The following is a 17,038-nucleotide window of genomic DNA, read 5'->3' on the forward strand; positions in this document are numbered from 1 at the left end:
GAAAAAGGGAGGCCATCATGCAAATCTTAGAAATGCCTAGGGACTGCTTTTAAACTGCTGCCTCTTCTCTTATTCTTTTTCTTTTGTTGTTGTTGTTGTTGAAATAGGCAGCCTAACCTCTCTGCCATTCACTCTGTACCTGGGTGACATATTATCCCAGCTATGCTATCAGACAAGCTATCAGATATACTGTCCTAGATAAGCATATCATCCTGTAGCTCACTTTATGTGGTTATGATCCAGTATTTTTCCTCCCTGAACACACTCAGGCAATCTGCTGAGTGCTGAAAGTGCTCTTGCAAATTTAGCAATCTTCACTGAGAGTCCTAAAGCTTCACTTTTACAGTAGAGGTTCTCAAGAGCTGCAAGGTTACTACATGAATCTGTGATTTTCCCAAAAACCAAGCCTTTCTTTCAGCTAAGATACTTCTCATTAAGTCTGAGACCTCTTCCTAGCTGCCCTGAACTTCCCCTGAAGCCAATGGAAAATGGAAAGTAACTCTTGTGGGCAAAAAACCTTTTAAAGGAGATCTCTCCCTAAAATCGTGTTCAGTTGGAAAACCAAATGGGAAGAGAGCTGGCATAGCAATTTAATTTTTGCTATTAGTCTCTCTCTCTCTTCCTCCTTTTCCATAATGTTGAATTTTAGAGTCACCTCCTTGATGCTGATGTGTATATTTGTTTAGTGGTTTTGGAGATGACCTGTCAAACTATCTCATTTGCACACACTTGCCTTGTCCTTCTTCAGAGATCAGGTGAGATGTGAGATTATCTATGCTACTCGAAAGTATAAAAGAAAATTATTTTCTTTTGTCAAAGAAAAAGATCTTTGATGTTTTGGAAATTAAGGACAATTTTTTTTTCCTAAGATTTTAGATAGAGTGAATGTCATTTGAAAAGTCAACATTTGCCGAGGTCAGATGTTGACTGTTTTCTAGCATTGAGAGCAACTTACCCATGTATTTCTGGCATTTTGGTTCTGGATCATGTATATAGCAAGGTCATAATTTTCACCATGCATCTACACATTTATCCTAGAAGACAACTTTGAGAATCTGTCTTAGAAAAAAAAAACTAATAGTTCCTTTTAGACAGGAAAATTTTGAAGTATTAATCAAATGAATGTAAAATTGCTTTTACAGCCTAATGCATGTATCATTTCTTTTATTTTTTTTCTCCAGTTCTATGAATCAATTAATCTCCTCTGATAAATGAAAAATTATTTAACTGTCGGGTAATGTCCAAACTCATTCATCAGAACTCAACTACTTTTAAGTACTGTGGCTTCTTTCCCTAAGAAATTATTGCTGTAGAAATTGTTGATTGTCTTTAATCATGGCAATACCTCACAAGGAATGAGAATGTGATTAATTAAATACTAGGTTGTTGAGCATTACTTGGCAAAGGAGATAGTTGCAAGGAACCAGTTTATATGAATTATTTTTAAGTAGTTCATACAGTAATTAGTAATTAATAATTAATAATTTATAATTTAATTATAATCCTTCTATCTTTTCTTAATGTGGCTCATGCTTTAATGAAATCTCAAATGTCTCTTTCACAAACTGTTTATGAACTCAGAATCCCAGATTTTGCCCCTTGATGATGACAACTAAATAGAATACTGACAATACAAGACAGATTAAAGGTCTCTTCACCCTTGTGAGACCTCACCAGGAGTAGTATGTCCAGGTCAGGAGTCTTCAGTACAAGAAAGACATGGACCTCTGAGAGTGGGTGCATGGGAAGCCACTAAGATGATCAGGGGGCTGCAGCACCTCTCCTATGATGAAAGGCTGAGAGGTTGTTCAGCCTAGACAAGGGAAGGCTCCGAAAAGACCTTGTGGCAACCTTCTAGTACCTAAAAGGAGCTTAAAAAGAAAAGAGAGAGCGATGTTTTTCATGGGCAAATAGTGATAGGACAGGGGGAAATCAGTTTTAAACTAAAGGAGGAGAGATTTAGATCAGAAGTCAGGAAGAAATTCTTTACTGAGGGGGTAGTGAGACACTGGAACAGGTTGATCAGAGAAGTTGTGAATCTCCCATCGCTCACAGCGTTCAAGGCCAAACTGGATGGAGTTTTGAGCAATGTGGTCTAGTGGGTGGCATCCCTGCCCATGGCAGGGGAATCAGAACTACATGATCTTTAAGGTTGCTCCAACAGAAGCCATTCTGTGATTCCATGGCTAATTAAAGCATATGCAAAGAATCAGAATGGCACAAAGCAAGTGTCAGTCATCAGCCTGCTGTCTGTGGAGGAAAGGAAGTTCAGTTACATCCAGCAACTAAATGTAGATAACAAGGCTCTACACCACCTCACTTAATCTGTTTGTCTTCATACCTATGGGAACAAAAAAAATGCTGCTACAGTTCTTGTTTTTATCACTTAAAACCAAATTAGACCCACTATCAGACAGCTATCTTAATCATAGAATCATGTTGACTGTAATGACTTAATTAACCTCTGAGCACATGACTGCAATAATCTCATTCATTTTCACTTCAGTTTTGGCACTTATGCATAGTTTCTACGTAATTCACCTCTGTCATGAGGTTACAAAGATATTCCATGGAAGGCACTGAATAAAGATAGGAAAAAATTGTGGGGTTTCTCCGAGGAAATTTCTTAAGAATTTGAAAAAATATCTGCCTCAAACAAAGATGAAAACAAAACCCTTCATTTTTTATGCTTCACCAGCTCTTGCTTTTCTCTAGACATGCTCCAGCAAAATTTATTAGGAAAAATTTGTTCACTGAAGGGATTATCAGCTATTGGAATGGGCTGCCCAGGGAAGGGGTTGAGTCACCATACCTGGAGGTATTTAAATGGCATGCAGATGTGGCACTTAGGGACACAGTTTAGTGGTGGACTTGGCTAACAGTTAACTGTTGAACTTAATGATCTTAGACGTGTTTTCCAAACTAAATGATTCTGTGAACCCAAGACAGCCTGTCTTAGAGGAGCAACTAGCCCAGCCATTGGCAGATACAGTGAGGAAGTGAGGCTGTATCAGTGTTGCCACTGAGATGGGAGAACACATAGAAATGCTTGAGAACAGATCTCCCAAGTATGAGGTTGGAAGGGTCTCTAAATCCCATCTGCTCTTGCAGCTGATGATGTGAGGAAATATTGGATCATCACATGTCAGACTAGGGCGGTCTCATGGTGTAAAGGAGAGCACTCTGGACTCTGAATCCCAAGGACCTGAGTTTGAGTCTCAGTGGGCACCATCCCCTGGCAGTTAAATGCCTCCCTGCCATCTGATCCCGTTAGGTCTTGATGCTCAGCAGGGTCAGCCCTGGTTAGTACCGGGAGATGTAGACAGTCCCAAGGACTTCACTGTCACTGTCCAAGCTCACTCAGCTGTGGCAGATGGACCTTAGGACTTAAATGGTGTGGCCAGTTCTGCGCATGCTGTGCCTCACCTAAAAAACCCACTGTGCAGGCTGGAAGGGCACACCCACATGGGGAGAGCCCTTCGCAAATCTTCGTTCGCAGTCTGCCCATATATATACATGTCAGACTTCAAAGAGCATGGCCATACAGGGAGATGGATCTTTTCTAGTTAAAGCCATAATAAAATGTCTGAGATTTCTCCCTGAAATTCCTTGGTGATTGCATCCAGCCCAAACTCAGGTTTGCATCCTCTTAATGACGAAAGCTGAGTCCTTCCTCAAGCATCAGCCTATGGTCACACTCAGTGTTTGGTAAATACGGTCTGAGAAACAAGATCCTGGTTTGTGCCTCATCTTGCAGTAAGAGTTGAACATGTGGCTTTTTCATTCACTGAGTGGTCTGGTCCTTCCAGAGGGGAAACTTCATTCCCCAACAGCCCAAGCACACATCACAACCACTGCTGGACTGACCAACTCTGCCAGCTCAGCATGCAGTAATTGTATGGCCAATATTAAACATTCAACTAGCACAAATGTATTGTTCCCAGAAACTGGTTTTGTTAAAGCTACCTCTAAAGCATAAATTTTAAACCCATCCATTTACCACATGAAACCAAATATTTTCTGGGACATTAATTCATTTCTGCACTGATGTCTAGGGGAAAGTGTCACATGACTTCTAAAATCTGATTTTCAGAGTTCTGCCAATTCTGGTGTTCCATGTTTGCAACCTTACTTTTTTTTTTATTCAAAGCTAAGTACTGCATTTCTTAGGTTTGTTTAGCTTCCCAGAATGATAGATAAACAATACAATAAAATAAAACATGAAGACTAGCATCCCTTGGTGTGAAAACATACTGAAAGGGGCTCAATGTGGTGTTAAGTCTCAGTCCTCCAAACTGTGGAGGAGACGTGTTGCAAGAAAAAAAAAATTTAGAGCTTTGTGCACTTGGTCTGACTACGTTATTAATTTATTTTTTTAGCTGAACATGGAGTATTTTAATCTTTTGTAAAACTATATCAGTTCTTTGAAGATTAAAGGTCTCTTGATGCTTAACACCCTGATGAAAAACAGATGACAAGTAGAAGATTTTACCTGTGAAGAAAGATTTTTACTTACTTTGGTTTGTGCTTTAGCTCTGGTTCTTGTTCCTGTTGACCTAGACATTGTCTTTTTTTAAGTTCCATGTTAATAGTCAGGGGGATTGATGATGTTTATATACAGCAAAGACTTAAAATTTCATATTGTCTAGGTAGCAGAACTACAGACGGATTCTCTGTTTGTGCTGAGGCGTTTGACTACAACAGATCTATGATGCTTTATTTAGAGTGAGATTTGGACCCTGGGGACTGGGTTTGTGAGTCTCATACAAATTACTGTCTTTAGTGTCCTAATTGATTCCATCTGTAGTTTTACACCCTTTCCTTTTTTCTTCCTCTTTCCTTTGTAGTCAGAGCTACCTTCAAACTGCAAGTGACGTGCCTGGGGGTCACAACCTGGATCCCTCTGCAAACTACAATTCCCCAAAGTTTCGCTCAAGGAATCAGAGCTATATGAGAGCAGTGAGCACGCTCAGTCAGGCCAGCTGTGTTAGTCAGGTGGGAAATTCTTGTTATAACTTTTCTTATAGGTTAACTGCAGATGTGAGAGTTGTTTCCAGCTGATGGTTTTAGGGGGTTGGGTTTTTTTAAAAATTTATATCAAACTGAAGATATGAATTGTCAAAGTAATTCAGTTCTAAGGAAAGTAGCTCAAAATTTCAAGAAAAGTACTCAATACTATAGGCAAACAGACACTACCACACATAATATTTTCCTTTTTTTTTTTTGTTAAAAATTTCATTGGTATTTTCTTTTTCAGTCTATATTAAATAGTTAAGAAGATTCAGACTGAGAATGAGGAGCACATTCCTACAATACTTATCCTCTGAAAATACCTACTCTGATTTCACTAAATGTGGATTGCCAGATTAAGACATAGATAGAAAAAATTATGCTCCAAAGGAGTAGTGATTCATCTCTAAACTCAATCCCTCACTCTTCTTGGGTGAAAAATGAAGTCCCATCAACTATTCTATGTATGGGGACTTCTGAAAACATACATTTTTTCTCCCTACCAGTTTTATGTCAGTTAGTTAGTACTAATTCCTGTTGAAGTGAGATCTGAATCAGACGTGAAGTGCAAGCAGCCTTATGAAGTATATGCATGTTCTCTTTAGCAGAGAGCTTTACATAAAATTCCCAATGTTTCCTATGTTTATTACTCCTGACATTTCTTCCCTGTGTTGTTTCACGACAGGTTGGCCCTGCCCTCTTCTCAGATGTGTTACTTAATTTTCCTTTGACCATTTATTGAGCCACCTAAGGGTATACATGTACAATGGTCATATTAAAAGAGAAATCTTTTTAAAGCAATTTTATATTCATTCATACTCGATTTGTTTTGCATGGCTATTCAGTCCTGGATAAAACTCATCTAACTTGAGGCTTTTAACTGAGGCAACAACTAAAGCTTCCTCTGTAGTTAATGAAGTGAAAGACTTTCTTCCAGGACAATGCACATCCAGAGTGGGCTGAGAGCCCTCTGGAAATGCTTGACAGTATCCACTGACTGTAGAGAGCTGGGAGGGACTAGTCATGTGACTAATGCCCTTCAGTCAAAACCTTTAATTTATGTGAGGTAATTCTAAGTATAACCTTGAGTAAGTCACTTTGGAATTAGAAACAGTCAGTCATTTTCCAAACCGTTCATTATTTTTCATAGCTCTGTTGTGAAACCTGTCCCCATATCCTCATGCCTTGTTTTTTATCCTGCTGTTTTGGTTATTTTCTATTTTTGTTATATTCTGCTTTTGAGAAAGTTTCATAGTGATTAGATCCTGCATTCAAAGCAAGTGCTGTTGGCTGTCACCTAACAATGCTATCATATAGAACAATTCTGCCTATTTGACCATGTCTGCACTGAGACATTCACTGAGCTGTCCATAATGACTAATGGGTTTCAGCAGTGGTTAAAATTCTTCATTCCAATGTGCATTACCTGGAAGACATCCACAAAAGATTTCATTTGCAGGTGGTTTGCTCAATTGGCCAGATTAACTAAACCTGCTGGATGTAGTTCCTTACTTTTTCAGTTTTCACTAATCTATGCAACTTTATGTCAGCCACATACTTCCCACCTCACAGTTCAGCTGTTTCCAGACCAGTAATAAATGCATTTAATAGATATTACACACAGCAAATGTATTAAATATCACGTTCTGGACCTTTGCTGTTTCCCATTCTTTTTCCGTGACACCATAATATTATTGTCCCATCTATGTAACAGCAGTTTATATAATTTGTGGTATTTTTTTATGTCTTTTTGTTGTGAGATCCTTCCTTTTTCACTCCTGACAAAGAAAGATGCTGACTTCCATGGTTTATATTATTAAGTTTAAAACATTTTATTTTTCTATTCTCAATGATCTTAGCTAGAAAGAACTGGTTAAAACTTCCAGTGTTTATGGACTAAATTACCATAAATTTCCTTATCAACGATATTGCAAAATAGTTCAGAGTAAAAATTTAAGTCTTTTCAAGATTGCATTAGCCTACTTATCTTTATTAAAAGCAAATTTTATGAAGGGTAATATAATTCATTTCAGAGGAGTTTTAGTAGCTGAAATGTCTTACTCAAAATTAAAATATCAGTTATTCATAATCATCAGAACCTCTGTATAAAATTTCCATTTACTTAACCAAAATCCTAAACTGACTTTCTTTCTATAATGAATAAAGCACTAGGAGTACTTAACAGCTGTGTAGAAAATTATCAATATATCAACTGGATGTACCATTTAGTAATGCTATGAATTTAACTTGTGAAATTAGTCATAGTGATTTGGATTTCTATCACTCTCTTTTTTTAAAAAATATATTTTCAGAAAGTCATGCATTTGTCTGTCCAGCGTTAACTTCCTATCTGATTTTGGATAAACATTATATTGAATTATTCAGATACATTTACAGGTAGTTAGGACTGACTTCAGTGAACATGTTAAAAATGCTGCAGGTAGAATTTAGACACTAATCCTCAAAACTGCAACACAGGGTTGCCTACTGAGAGATTCCATAAACGTGGCCAGCCTGCCTGAACCCTGGTTATTATGAAAATTGCCTAAAAATCTACAGTGTTGCATCATGCCCAGCCTGCAAGGCAGGGTCAGCAGGTAGATGCTGGGTCCTGCCCAAGCCATGCAGGAAGCTGGAGGGTACTGCTGAAATACCCCAAGGTATCAGCCTAGTAGGGGTGCTGTCAGGCACATTTAGGGTGCTCTGACAGTCAGGGTTCCTCAGCACACTTGGTGGCAGAAGTATCAGACTTCAAATAATGCTGCTGAACAAAAGGTTTTTTCCATGGTAGTTGAATCAGTAACCCAATTAACCAGGGAGTGAGTTTGTTTTAGGGCCCTTCTCAGCTAAACCTGGTCCAAGCATTACTTTCTCATCTGACCACTTTTCACTCAGTGTCAGACAATGGTTGTTCTTTTGCATGCTTCACTGGACCCAGCTCTAGATGCAGTATTTCTCAAACCTTTCAGAAGCTTTCAGTCCCCTCCTCTGAGCTTTTACATGTCTTCAAGGATGAGATACTTCCTTGAGCCCTTTTATAGTGAGACGAAGATAACCTGCCACACAGACTAAATGTCCACATGAGTAGTAACTTTGCTGATAATTGAGGAGCCCAGGCAATCCACCTTCATCTTTTGAGGCTACTATCAGCATATGTAGTTTCTGTTCTCCCGTCCTGGCAGATCATGTATTTCTATCAGCACAGAGTATTCTTGTTGGCTACCATTAAACCATGTATTTACAATCCTCTGGCTATGCCAAAAGTTATTAAATGTAAAATTAATGTATGGCATGTGTGATGCACTTAATATATACATGTAAACAGCTGATGTACATTAAACAATGTGAATGTGATCAGAAGGGATTACTATACTTTAACTATTTGCTAAAACAGTTCTCCATCAATGTACAGGTGTCCATTTGAGATGTTGAGGCCGTGATGATCACAAAAAAGCAAGTCAAAAATCAAATGCATTGTTGTTGTTTATTCAGATGAGTGAAGCAGAGGTTAATGGGCAATTTGAATCGGTGTGTGAATCAGTGTTTAGTGAAGTTGAAGCTCAGGCAATGGATGCCCTTGACCTCCCCGGATGTTTCCGAACAAGAAGCCACAGTTACTTGCGTGCCATTCAGGCAGGCTATTCCCAAGATGATGAATGTATACCTGCGCTGACATCTTCCAATATCACCTCAACTATCAGGTCAACCACAGGTAAGCAAATCTACATTGACTTTTCCACTGTTCTGCACATAAAAATATGTCATCTTGTTTTGTAAAAGGATGTTTGACACTGGAAACAATTTCCCTTTGTAGAGAAAATGTATGATACCAGTACTCTTAAGATTGTAATACTGTATCACTGTGGCTATATATTGGAATAAGCTCCTTCTGGGGAGAATCTTGCATGTATAATATAATGGACCTGAATTTTTTACCTCCATTTCCTGTATGTACAGTTATCTAGGTGCAAATATAAAAATACAAGTGCAAATGGTAACATTTAGATATTGTTATACATTTATGTGGTTTATCTATCAAGTAATCAACCTTCTAAATGAGATTAGTTGCAGTAATTCTAATTTAGGTCCTTAAAGTATCAAGAGAGAAAGAGAAGCAAGGTTAGAAATATTTCATCTAAACACTTGAAGACAATTAATTTAAAAGACAATTAATTAGGCAAGGTGTAGCTAGTTGTATCAATACTGTGAATTGTAAACATTATGGCACTTTTCACATACCTGCCATTACTCATCAGTAACCATTAGCATTCACTGTTATAACACTCACTGTTGAGATCTTTTAACATTCTTCGGACAACTTTCTTTTCTCTTAATAGTTGCTTAGCAGCTATGGTAACTTTATTAATTTTAAAATATTAACATTTATCAGTAGAGAAAAGATTGCACAGAGAGCAGTAAAATAGTTAAAATGAAATCTGTAGGAAATATGTATTCTTTGTTAAGGGTGGCAAATTCACTTTTATGTTTCCAAATATGTTAATGCCAGTTCCTAATTAATATTGTCCTTTCCACATGCTATGAAATTGCAGTGCAGGCTACCCCTCTACAATAAGTAAAAAGGAGCTCAAAATGTATCATATAAAAATACTTTTGGAATTATTTGTTTGACATATCTGTTGTATAACAGAACAGTGGGAGTTTAGAAAGGAAGTAAGCTGCAGTTGAGTAACATACATTTGCATTCCAGAAGTAGCATAAAATGTTATTTTATCTTAAGTGTAGTATTTTAATAGCAAAATATATAACTTGGTGTAAAACTGGAAATTCTTGCTTACAGTGCCCCCTCTAGGGATGTTTCTGTCCTTCTATTAATGGAGATGCTATCATGATACAAAATGAGATTTTACTGCTACCCCAGAGACTAATTTTCATCATTATCATATAGTACTGTGTGATCATTATGAAGACAACTTCAGTGGCAAAAGACACAGATACTTACTTTGGTGCCTGACTCCATGTACTGAATTGAAATACTTTCAGAATTACTTTGTTTACCAAGTGGATTGGTTTTAACCTAGGCTGTTTTGAGATTATATGCTAGATAATTCCAAAATTCTCACTGAAGGAATTTGTTTTATTTTCTCTAGAATGACAAAGCTGAGTAATAGAATGTTTTTGGGAAAGTACAGGATTAGCATGTAAATACATTTGCATCACAGTATTTTCATACTTTTGCATGGATTAGCAGGCTGATGGTTAAATACTGTGGTTCTGAAAACTTTAACCTTCATTTCACACATAGCTTCTCCCTCAGAAATGATTTATCAGATACATTTTCTTGCCCATGTATGCAATTATTCTTCTTTATTGTGGTGAGGTGATATTGACATTCTAGAGAAAAACAGATTATTTGAGTTGTTTTCCTTATCCAAAACTGTTTCCAAGCTGTGCACTGTATACAGTTCTGAGCGTGGTTCTGTATTCAATATATCGTCTCTGTACTACTGAGCAAGTTTGTCCTCAGCTTCTATATAAGGCAAATATTCCAATCAGAAATACTTTTCTGATTTACATGAAGAGTAAGGGTTGCGTGATTCACTTTTAATCAGAAATTTCAGTAGCAAAATCAGTTCTTGTTTATAAAACTCTAGGGGTAACCCATTTTTCTCTCTTCAGCCCCTGTCACTTTGGAGGGATATACTTCATTTCCTATCATTACTGTAATTCAAAAAATGTCTTACTTTTCCATCTCTCTCTGAAAATTAATAAAGAAGCAGTTGCCTGAAATGTAAAAATGGTGTTGGCAGACACTTGACATTTATATGGGCTTCATTCAAATAAATGTCAAAAAGGTCGGAGTTTCACATCAGCCTTCAGTTCCAATTCAGTCTTTTGAATTCTTAGGAAAATTACATTACATTAATTCCTTTTTTCTTTCTAATGTAACAAACTCTTCTTGGCAAAGAAACCAAAGTAATTTCTTAGAAAATTAACACGCATTTCAATTTAATTATTATGTGCAATTTTAGTGATATAGGTCATGACTGCCTCTTATCATTGTTGTAAAGCAATTAAATCATAACACAAAGTCTTTGCTCAAAATTAATTTATGTAACTAAAAATGTGAATCTAAAATGAAAAATGTAGTGTTTGATCTGTGAATTCAATTACAAGACTATAGAAAATGTGTTTACAGCATGCAGTTTCCTAAATATTGTTAGATGCATTAACAGCTTTCAGAAGATGGAGAGGTTGCAACTCTAATGAATATTATGAGGGACATTATTAATGTACTCTGCTAAGAGTTTTCTAATAGGTGGAAAAAAGAGCTACCAGTATATAGCTCCTCTTAACTGCATTCAGCTTCACAGGGAAAGCCCAATGATTCATTGCTAATACCTATGGTAATGTAGACCACATAACTTTTGCACAGATGCACATAGTTTATTTGTAGAACCAGTCTTCTCCACCTCTGAAGGCAACTGCGTGGCAAGGTACTGTGCAACTGTGTGGCACTCCCTCTTGCCCCAGGTGTAAATGAATGAGACAAGTGACAGTGCGAAGGAGGCAGCTGGCATTGCTGCCACACAGTAAGCTTGACCTGGGCTCTGTGTGACCCTCGCTGAGACTCATGTTGCAGTGTGGTTAGGGCATTTCTAGCCATCACATTTCATTTTGTGAAGAGATAATGAACCCAGTAAAAAATCCTTGATGTTAAAAGCCCTGAATGACAACATATGCTTTCCGTCTCTGAACTGTATCCAGTCGCAGCTGTCAGATGCACAGCTGAGAAAATACAGCTCCAGCTGCTGCTGCCTCCCACCTCATCCTTCCATCACAGACAACATGTAATTTCCTGAATGGGAAGTCACAGAGTGTGGTAGTCATCCTAAGTGCTACTGCCTTACAGCTCTGCTATTTCTGCAAGCAATGCTTCACTTTTCAGGAAGAGTTCATAAAAAATGGGTCACTTTCCCAGGTAGTTCCAGCTCAGGGCCCTATTGTCTAAGCATGTCTGCACATATATTCACTCCACTGTCAGCTCGGAGTGCTCCTTCCCAGTAACACCTGGGGAGAGTGACAGAGTATGGCGGGAAGAGGCACAAGCTGCCTGAGGTATTGGGTCTGTGCCTCCAGTGAGCCCTGGCTGCATAGCCTTGCTGGGAAAAAGTGCAGTAGGCTGGGAGCAGTGCTGCAGTAACACGTTATCCCACTTGCAAAACCTGGCTTCTCTTACTGAAAAGTACTTCAAATACCCTGGTACAACAATGGACTGTACCATGAGAACAACCAGTGAGGATGTCTGGAAAATACTAACCACTCTCCCTTGTTTTGCCTTTGTCTGAGAAGATCAACTTATTTTTGTTACAAATTCTATTTATAGAGGGAGTCATTTATACTACTTACTCTATATGTTATAGATTATTTCAGGACATCTCCTCACAGGTTTTTTGGTTTGATTTTATTATGAATGCAGAAATACTTACTGAACTGCAATAGTACTGGAGGTAGCAGTTAGGATGGTCTTTTGTGAAGCAGATGAACATGTTAAGATCCCTTCTCTGAGAGAAAGAGTAACTTGTTATTTGCACCTTTGGCCAACTTGAACACCAAGTTATTGTCTGTTCAGATGTGGAGGGGCACACACAGATTCTCCTGATGGCATTATTATACATTGTGTATAACACTTTCACCTTTATTGAGAGAAGCACTGCTGCTCTAGGCTGCTACTCAGGATGCTCACCCACCAGGTGGGATATCTTCTCAGTCTGTATTGCTTTTACATGCCAAATAAAACAGTTAAGCCAGAAATACTGAATATGTGATTCAGTCAGATGTCTTTCTCCAGCAACAAGCACAAACTGAGTGGCCTCAGTTAAGCTCTTTGGTTTGTAGGCTGATGAATAAAAGACAGAATAATTTTCCTCTAACCCAGTTTTTTGTCTACAACAGTGGTTTTTGATTAATGCATTAATGACAACTCGCTATGGGCTTCAGCACAATGGGCACTGGGTCAGGGTACATAAAGGCATTCTGCTTTCTCTCCTATGTCAAGTGTCAGTCCAAGGTCACTTCTCCCACTTCAAGGATTTCCAGATAATCTTGAGAGAATATTAGCATGAAGCACTGTTGAATTCAGGGAATACAATTATTAGCCTTAAATGGCCATTATACTGCATCATCATTTTTAATTTTTTTCTAGAAAATTCAGCATAATGTAAATCTGTCAGATCTTTTCCAACTTTAATGATTCTGTCAGTTGTGCATGCACGCCCTTTTATCTGATTCATAGTGGGCATCTCAACTAAGTTCATGCTTGCTAGAGAGTTCATCAAAGAAGATGAGGAGCAGGGAACTGTCTTTTGGCCATTTTACTTTTCTCAGACAGTTGGACTCTTCTTGACAATGAGCAAACTTTGGAGAATTCCACATTTACTGAACTATTTAGCATTAATTCCAAAACCAATTAATTCGAACAAGGTCACATTGGATGAGGGAGTTTTCAATTAGAGCTCATACAATTACTCAGGATGCCTGAGGAATTGCAGGTTTCCCTTTTCTGGGCTTAAAGCTGTTTTCAGCTTTCCATTTTTCAAATAAGGGACTACAAAGAGTAAATTTTTACGGCACATGTTTGATATTTAGCCAAAAAACTCTTATTGCCAATAAACAGATTGCATGGTCAAGTACATAAAGACATTGGAAATACAACATTTCACACAGAAATTGTACCTTTCCATAGCACAGCTGCCCCTGCAGACCCTCAAAGGACTGATTCAGTGGTTGCTATCTGAACACTAATTACAGTAGTTATTCTTTTAAGTTTTCCCTGATTTGTCTGGTTTTTGTTTTGTTTCTTTTTTTTTCCAAGATATGAGGTTACCAAAGGCAGGCAAAAGTCATGGTACTGCTCTATATGGCACCCCTCCCATGACGAAAGCATAAGAGAGTGGGCACAGCTCAGCCTAAAGAATAGAAAGCTCAGAGGGAATTTAAATGTGTATAAATATATAAATTGGAAAAAATGCTTTTCAGCTCCCAAAAGAAAAATAGTTTATGATAAATGTGTGTGCTGGTTTAAAGGTAAACCAGCAGTAGAAACAAACCCACCACAAGAGAGATTATAATTTACAATTTAATTAAAATATTACAATGAATGCAATAGCACTTATTAGAAATAAGTGCAATAGCACTTAGAGAAAGTGGTTTTAACCCACAAAACCCACAAGTGTAACCCAGCACCCTGGGGCACAAACACAATGGTGTTCACTAACCCCTGTGCTGAGCCCCATGTGGTTCCCCCAAGTCCAAAGTAAAGGAGGTGAAAAACTTGTTGGTACAGATGACAGTCGCAGCCTGGTCAAGAGTGGTGGTCGAGAGTGCTGGTCGCAGTCTGGTCAAGGTTCTGGTCCTCCTCCAGATCTGCTGAGTGGTCTCCTAAGTCCCCAAACCCCCAAGATTATAACCCCTCAAGTCCAGGTGGGACCACCCAGTTACCTTCCCCTGGGCAATCTCACTCTGTGAGTCATGGGGTATTTTGGAATCATTGATGGCCCATTAGCAGACATGACCTCAGGCTGGGTGTGGAGGTGCTAACGGCTTCCTGGAAGGGAGTTATCACAGCTCTTATCTCATAGGTGTCTTTCACACCCAGCTCATACCTGAGGGGTCAGGTGTGCCCTGGGCAGCTACTGCAAATGGTCCATTGTTAACAGTTCTTGGGAAATGGCATGAAGGGTTTGGAATACACAGCTTTGGTCACACCCACACAATGATAAACTGGTTCCAACTTGCTGAACCAGGACAATGTATGATTTTCTTTTATTTCCTCAATTATGAGATACTTATCCAGGCGGTTGTTACGATCTTCTTAACCCAATGCACTATGATTGGTAAAACCCAGCCAAATGAAGGAAAACCTATGCATGAAGTAACATCTCCACAATTTCTGTTGTCTCTATAGAAATCAGTTCTGAGTCTTAGAGGATTTTACTGGTATCCATTGTTAAGTAATAGCTATCAGTGGAATCCACAACAGGTATGTTGAGTCCAAATAACATATAGGTACCTTGAGTCCAAATGAGATACAGAAGGCTGTGTTCTCAATTATTATTTGCCTGTTGACTTTGCTGAGTTCTGACAGGGCTCTGCGAAATTATCTGTCACTCTAACTCTCTGCAGGAAACACACTAAGTATCTCTGGGAGCACTTGGGCTTCCTGAATTAATACTTTGATGCTGTGCCAACTTATGTGTCTATACTTTGAGAACAAATCATATACTAACAAACAATGAGCTCAGTTCTACCCTTGGATATGCACACATCATTTTCATTTCTCTGGGCATATCTGGGTGGCATAATTAGTCTTTAATTCTTTTAAACATGTTGAAGTTCTGCTGCTATGCTGACACTGCTGTTCAGTAGCAGCTCTACGTGGTAGAAATGGCCTAGGGAGACACAGAGATGAAGGTGACACAAACACTTTGGTTCAAGGAGTTCAATGGAGGATGGCCAAGGGGGCATCACAACTGTTCATAAGTCTGAGATTCTCTGCGATGGAGTAAGGTTGTGCTAATTGGGGCTGCCTGGCCTCTTCAGGCTGATGAGGCATGAAAACATTTGGAGCAGTAGCCAGGAGCTTTTCATATTTTTCATTCACCCTAGTACAGTCTGTCTTCAGAGTCAAAGATAAAAAATGAAGCCAATGACTTCCATCTATGGTTAGTTTAAAAAATGTGTAATGAGTGTTTCTCCTTTGCTCCTGCTGTTCTGTGCTTGACATAATTCCTCCATAACCCATTGGATTTGCCAGACAGCTGGTTCTTTCTTTATTAAAAAGGACATCTATTCTCCATCCCCTGGCAGAATTTGGCTTCTAAGCTATTCTGTGCACAGGGTTTTCTGAGCTTCATTTTCTTATGGAAAAAAAAATACAATTTATAAGAAAAAAAAAGGCAAGGAAAGTGAATCATTGGTTAATGTTTGAAGCCTTCCTGACATAGTAAAAGCTAACAGTGGGAGATGTAACTCTCAGCCCAGCTATTTAGCATGAGGTTGCCAGAACCTTTGATAGGTTTGTGTAGCTGTGGGAAGCTCATAGGTCGGTGAGCCTGGAAGCACCTGTTCATCATGCTTGTAGTGAAAAAGAAGGCAGGACCCCTCTCCTGCCAGTGCTTCTCCTTCTGGATTCAATGCTTGCAGTGCTGGGTATACAGGCATTATCTGACACATTTCTGTGTCAGGAAATTTATTCAGACTGATGTCTACCCTAGAAAGGCAATTGATAAGCCTGATACTCAAAATGCACTTGAAAAGCTTTTTTTTTTTTCCAGGGGATCAGAGAAAATAAACATACTGATGACATTCCTAGGGCATTACCAGACAGAATTAGCCTTTGACCAGGCAGTTTAGTTGAATAGTCTGGGGTTTGCCTCCAGATCAAGACAACTAGACAGAAATGGTATTATGCAATCTAGTTGTCTAAGTTTCCATGACAACAAACTCTGATTAGTTCAAAGACAATTGGCTGGCACTATTTGAGACATTTGAGTCATCACAGAAGACCTAAAACAGAATTGCATCATTCTGGACAAGAGGCCATTGGCTGGGCAGGAAGGCCTAGGAGCTCTGAAAAGGTATTAGATACCTATGATGTGGTAAGTTTGGCTCAGACTGAATATAGTGTATGGATTTATTAGGCACCAACAGAGAATCAACAAACTCCAGCCTACATTGCGGGGTCTTATGGTACCTTAATAGCACCTTGACAGTTACCAACAAAGTCTGTACTTGCTGTAAGGCAAACTTCACTCTCAGTACATAGTCCATTAAAACATACACACTAGAAACCACAAATACCAGAGCAATCCAAGCAGCTTACTACTACTCCTCAAGGGCAATGAGAGGGCATCCAGGATTAGGGAAGATACTGAGTTTGAAGAGAGTAACCTATCACTTGGCTACCTGAGACTGAGAACAGAATATTAAGGACATATCAAAGACTCATGATTTTTATATGCATTTCTTTACCTTTTGGGGTATTTCTGTGTCCAGAAAAATACATATA

The 17,038-nt window shown here is 38.6% G+C and overlaps 1 protein-coding gene across 6 annotated transcripts in view; it reads left to right on the top strand.

The window, feature by feature from the left end:
• The window catches only part of DLGAP2 (DLG associated protein 2), a 459,639-nt gene that overhangs the window by 397,168 nt on the left and 45,433 nt on the right, over nucleotides 1-17,038 (top strand). For all 6 annotated transcript variants that reach the window (XM_071548431.1, XM_071548426.1, XM_071548428.1 and 3 more), the window contains 2 exons: nucleotides 4,848-4,995; nucleotides 8,503-8,722. In XM_071548431.1, the coding sequence (XP_071404532.1) occupies nucleotides 4,848-4,995; nucleotides 8,503-8,722 (368 nt within the window). The remainder of the gene's footprint in view (nucleotides 1-4,847; nucleotides 4,996-8,502; nucleotides 8,723-17,038) is intronic.

The sequence above is a fragment of the Pithys albifrons genome, chromosome 2 (assembly GCF_047495875.1).
Source record: "Pithys albifrons albifrons isolate INPA30051 chromosome 2, PitAlb_v1, whole genome shotgun sequence".
Lineage (NCBI taxonomy): Eukaryota > Metazoa > Chordata > Aves > Passeriformes > Thamnophilidae > Pithys > Pithys albifrons.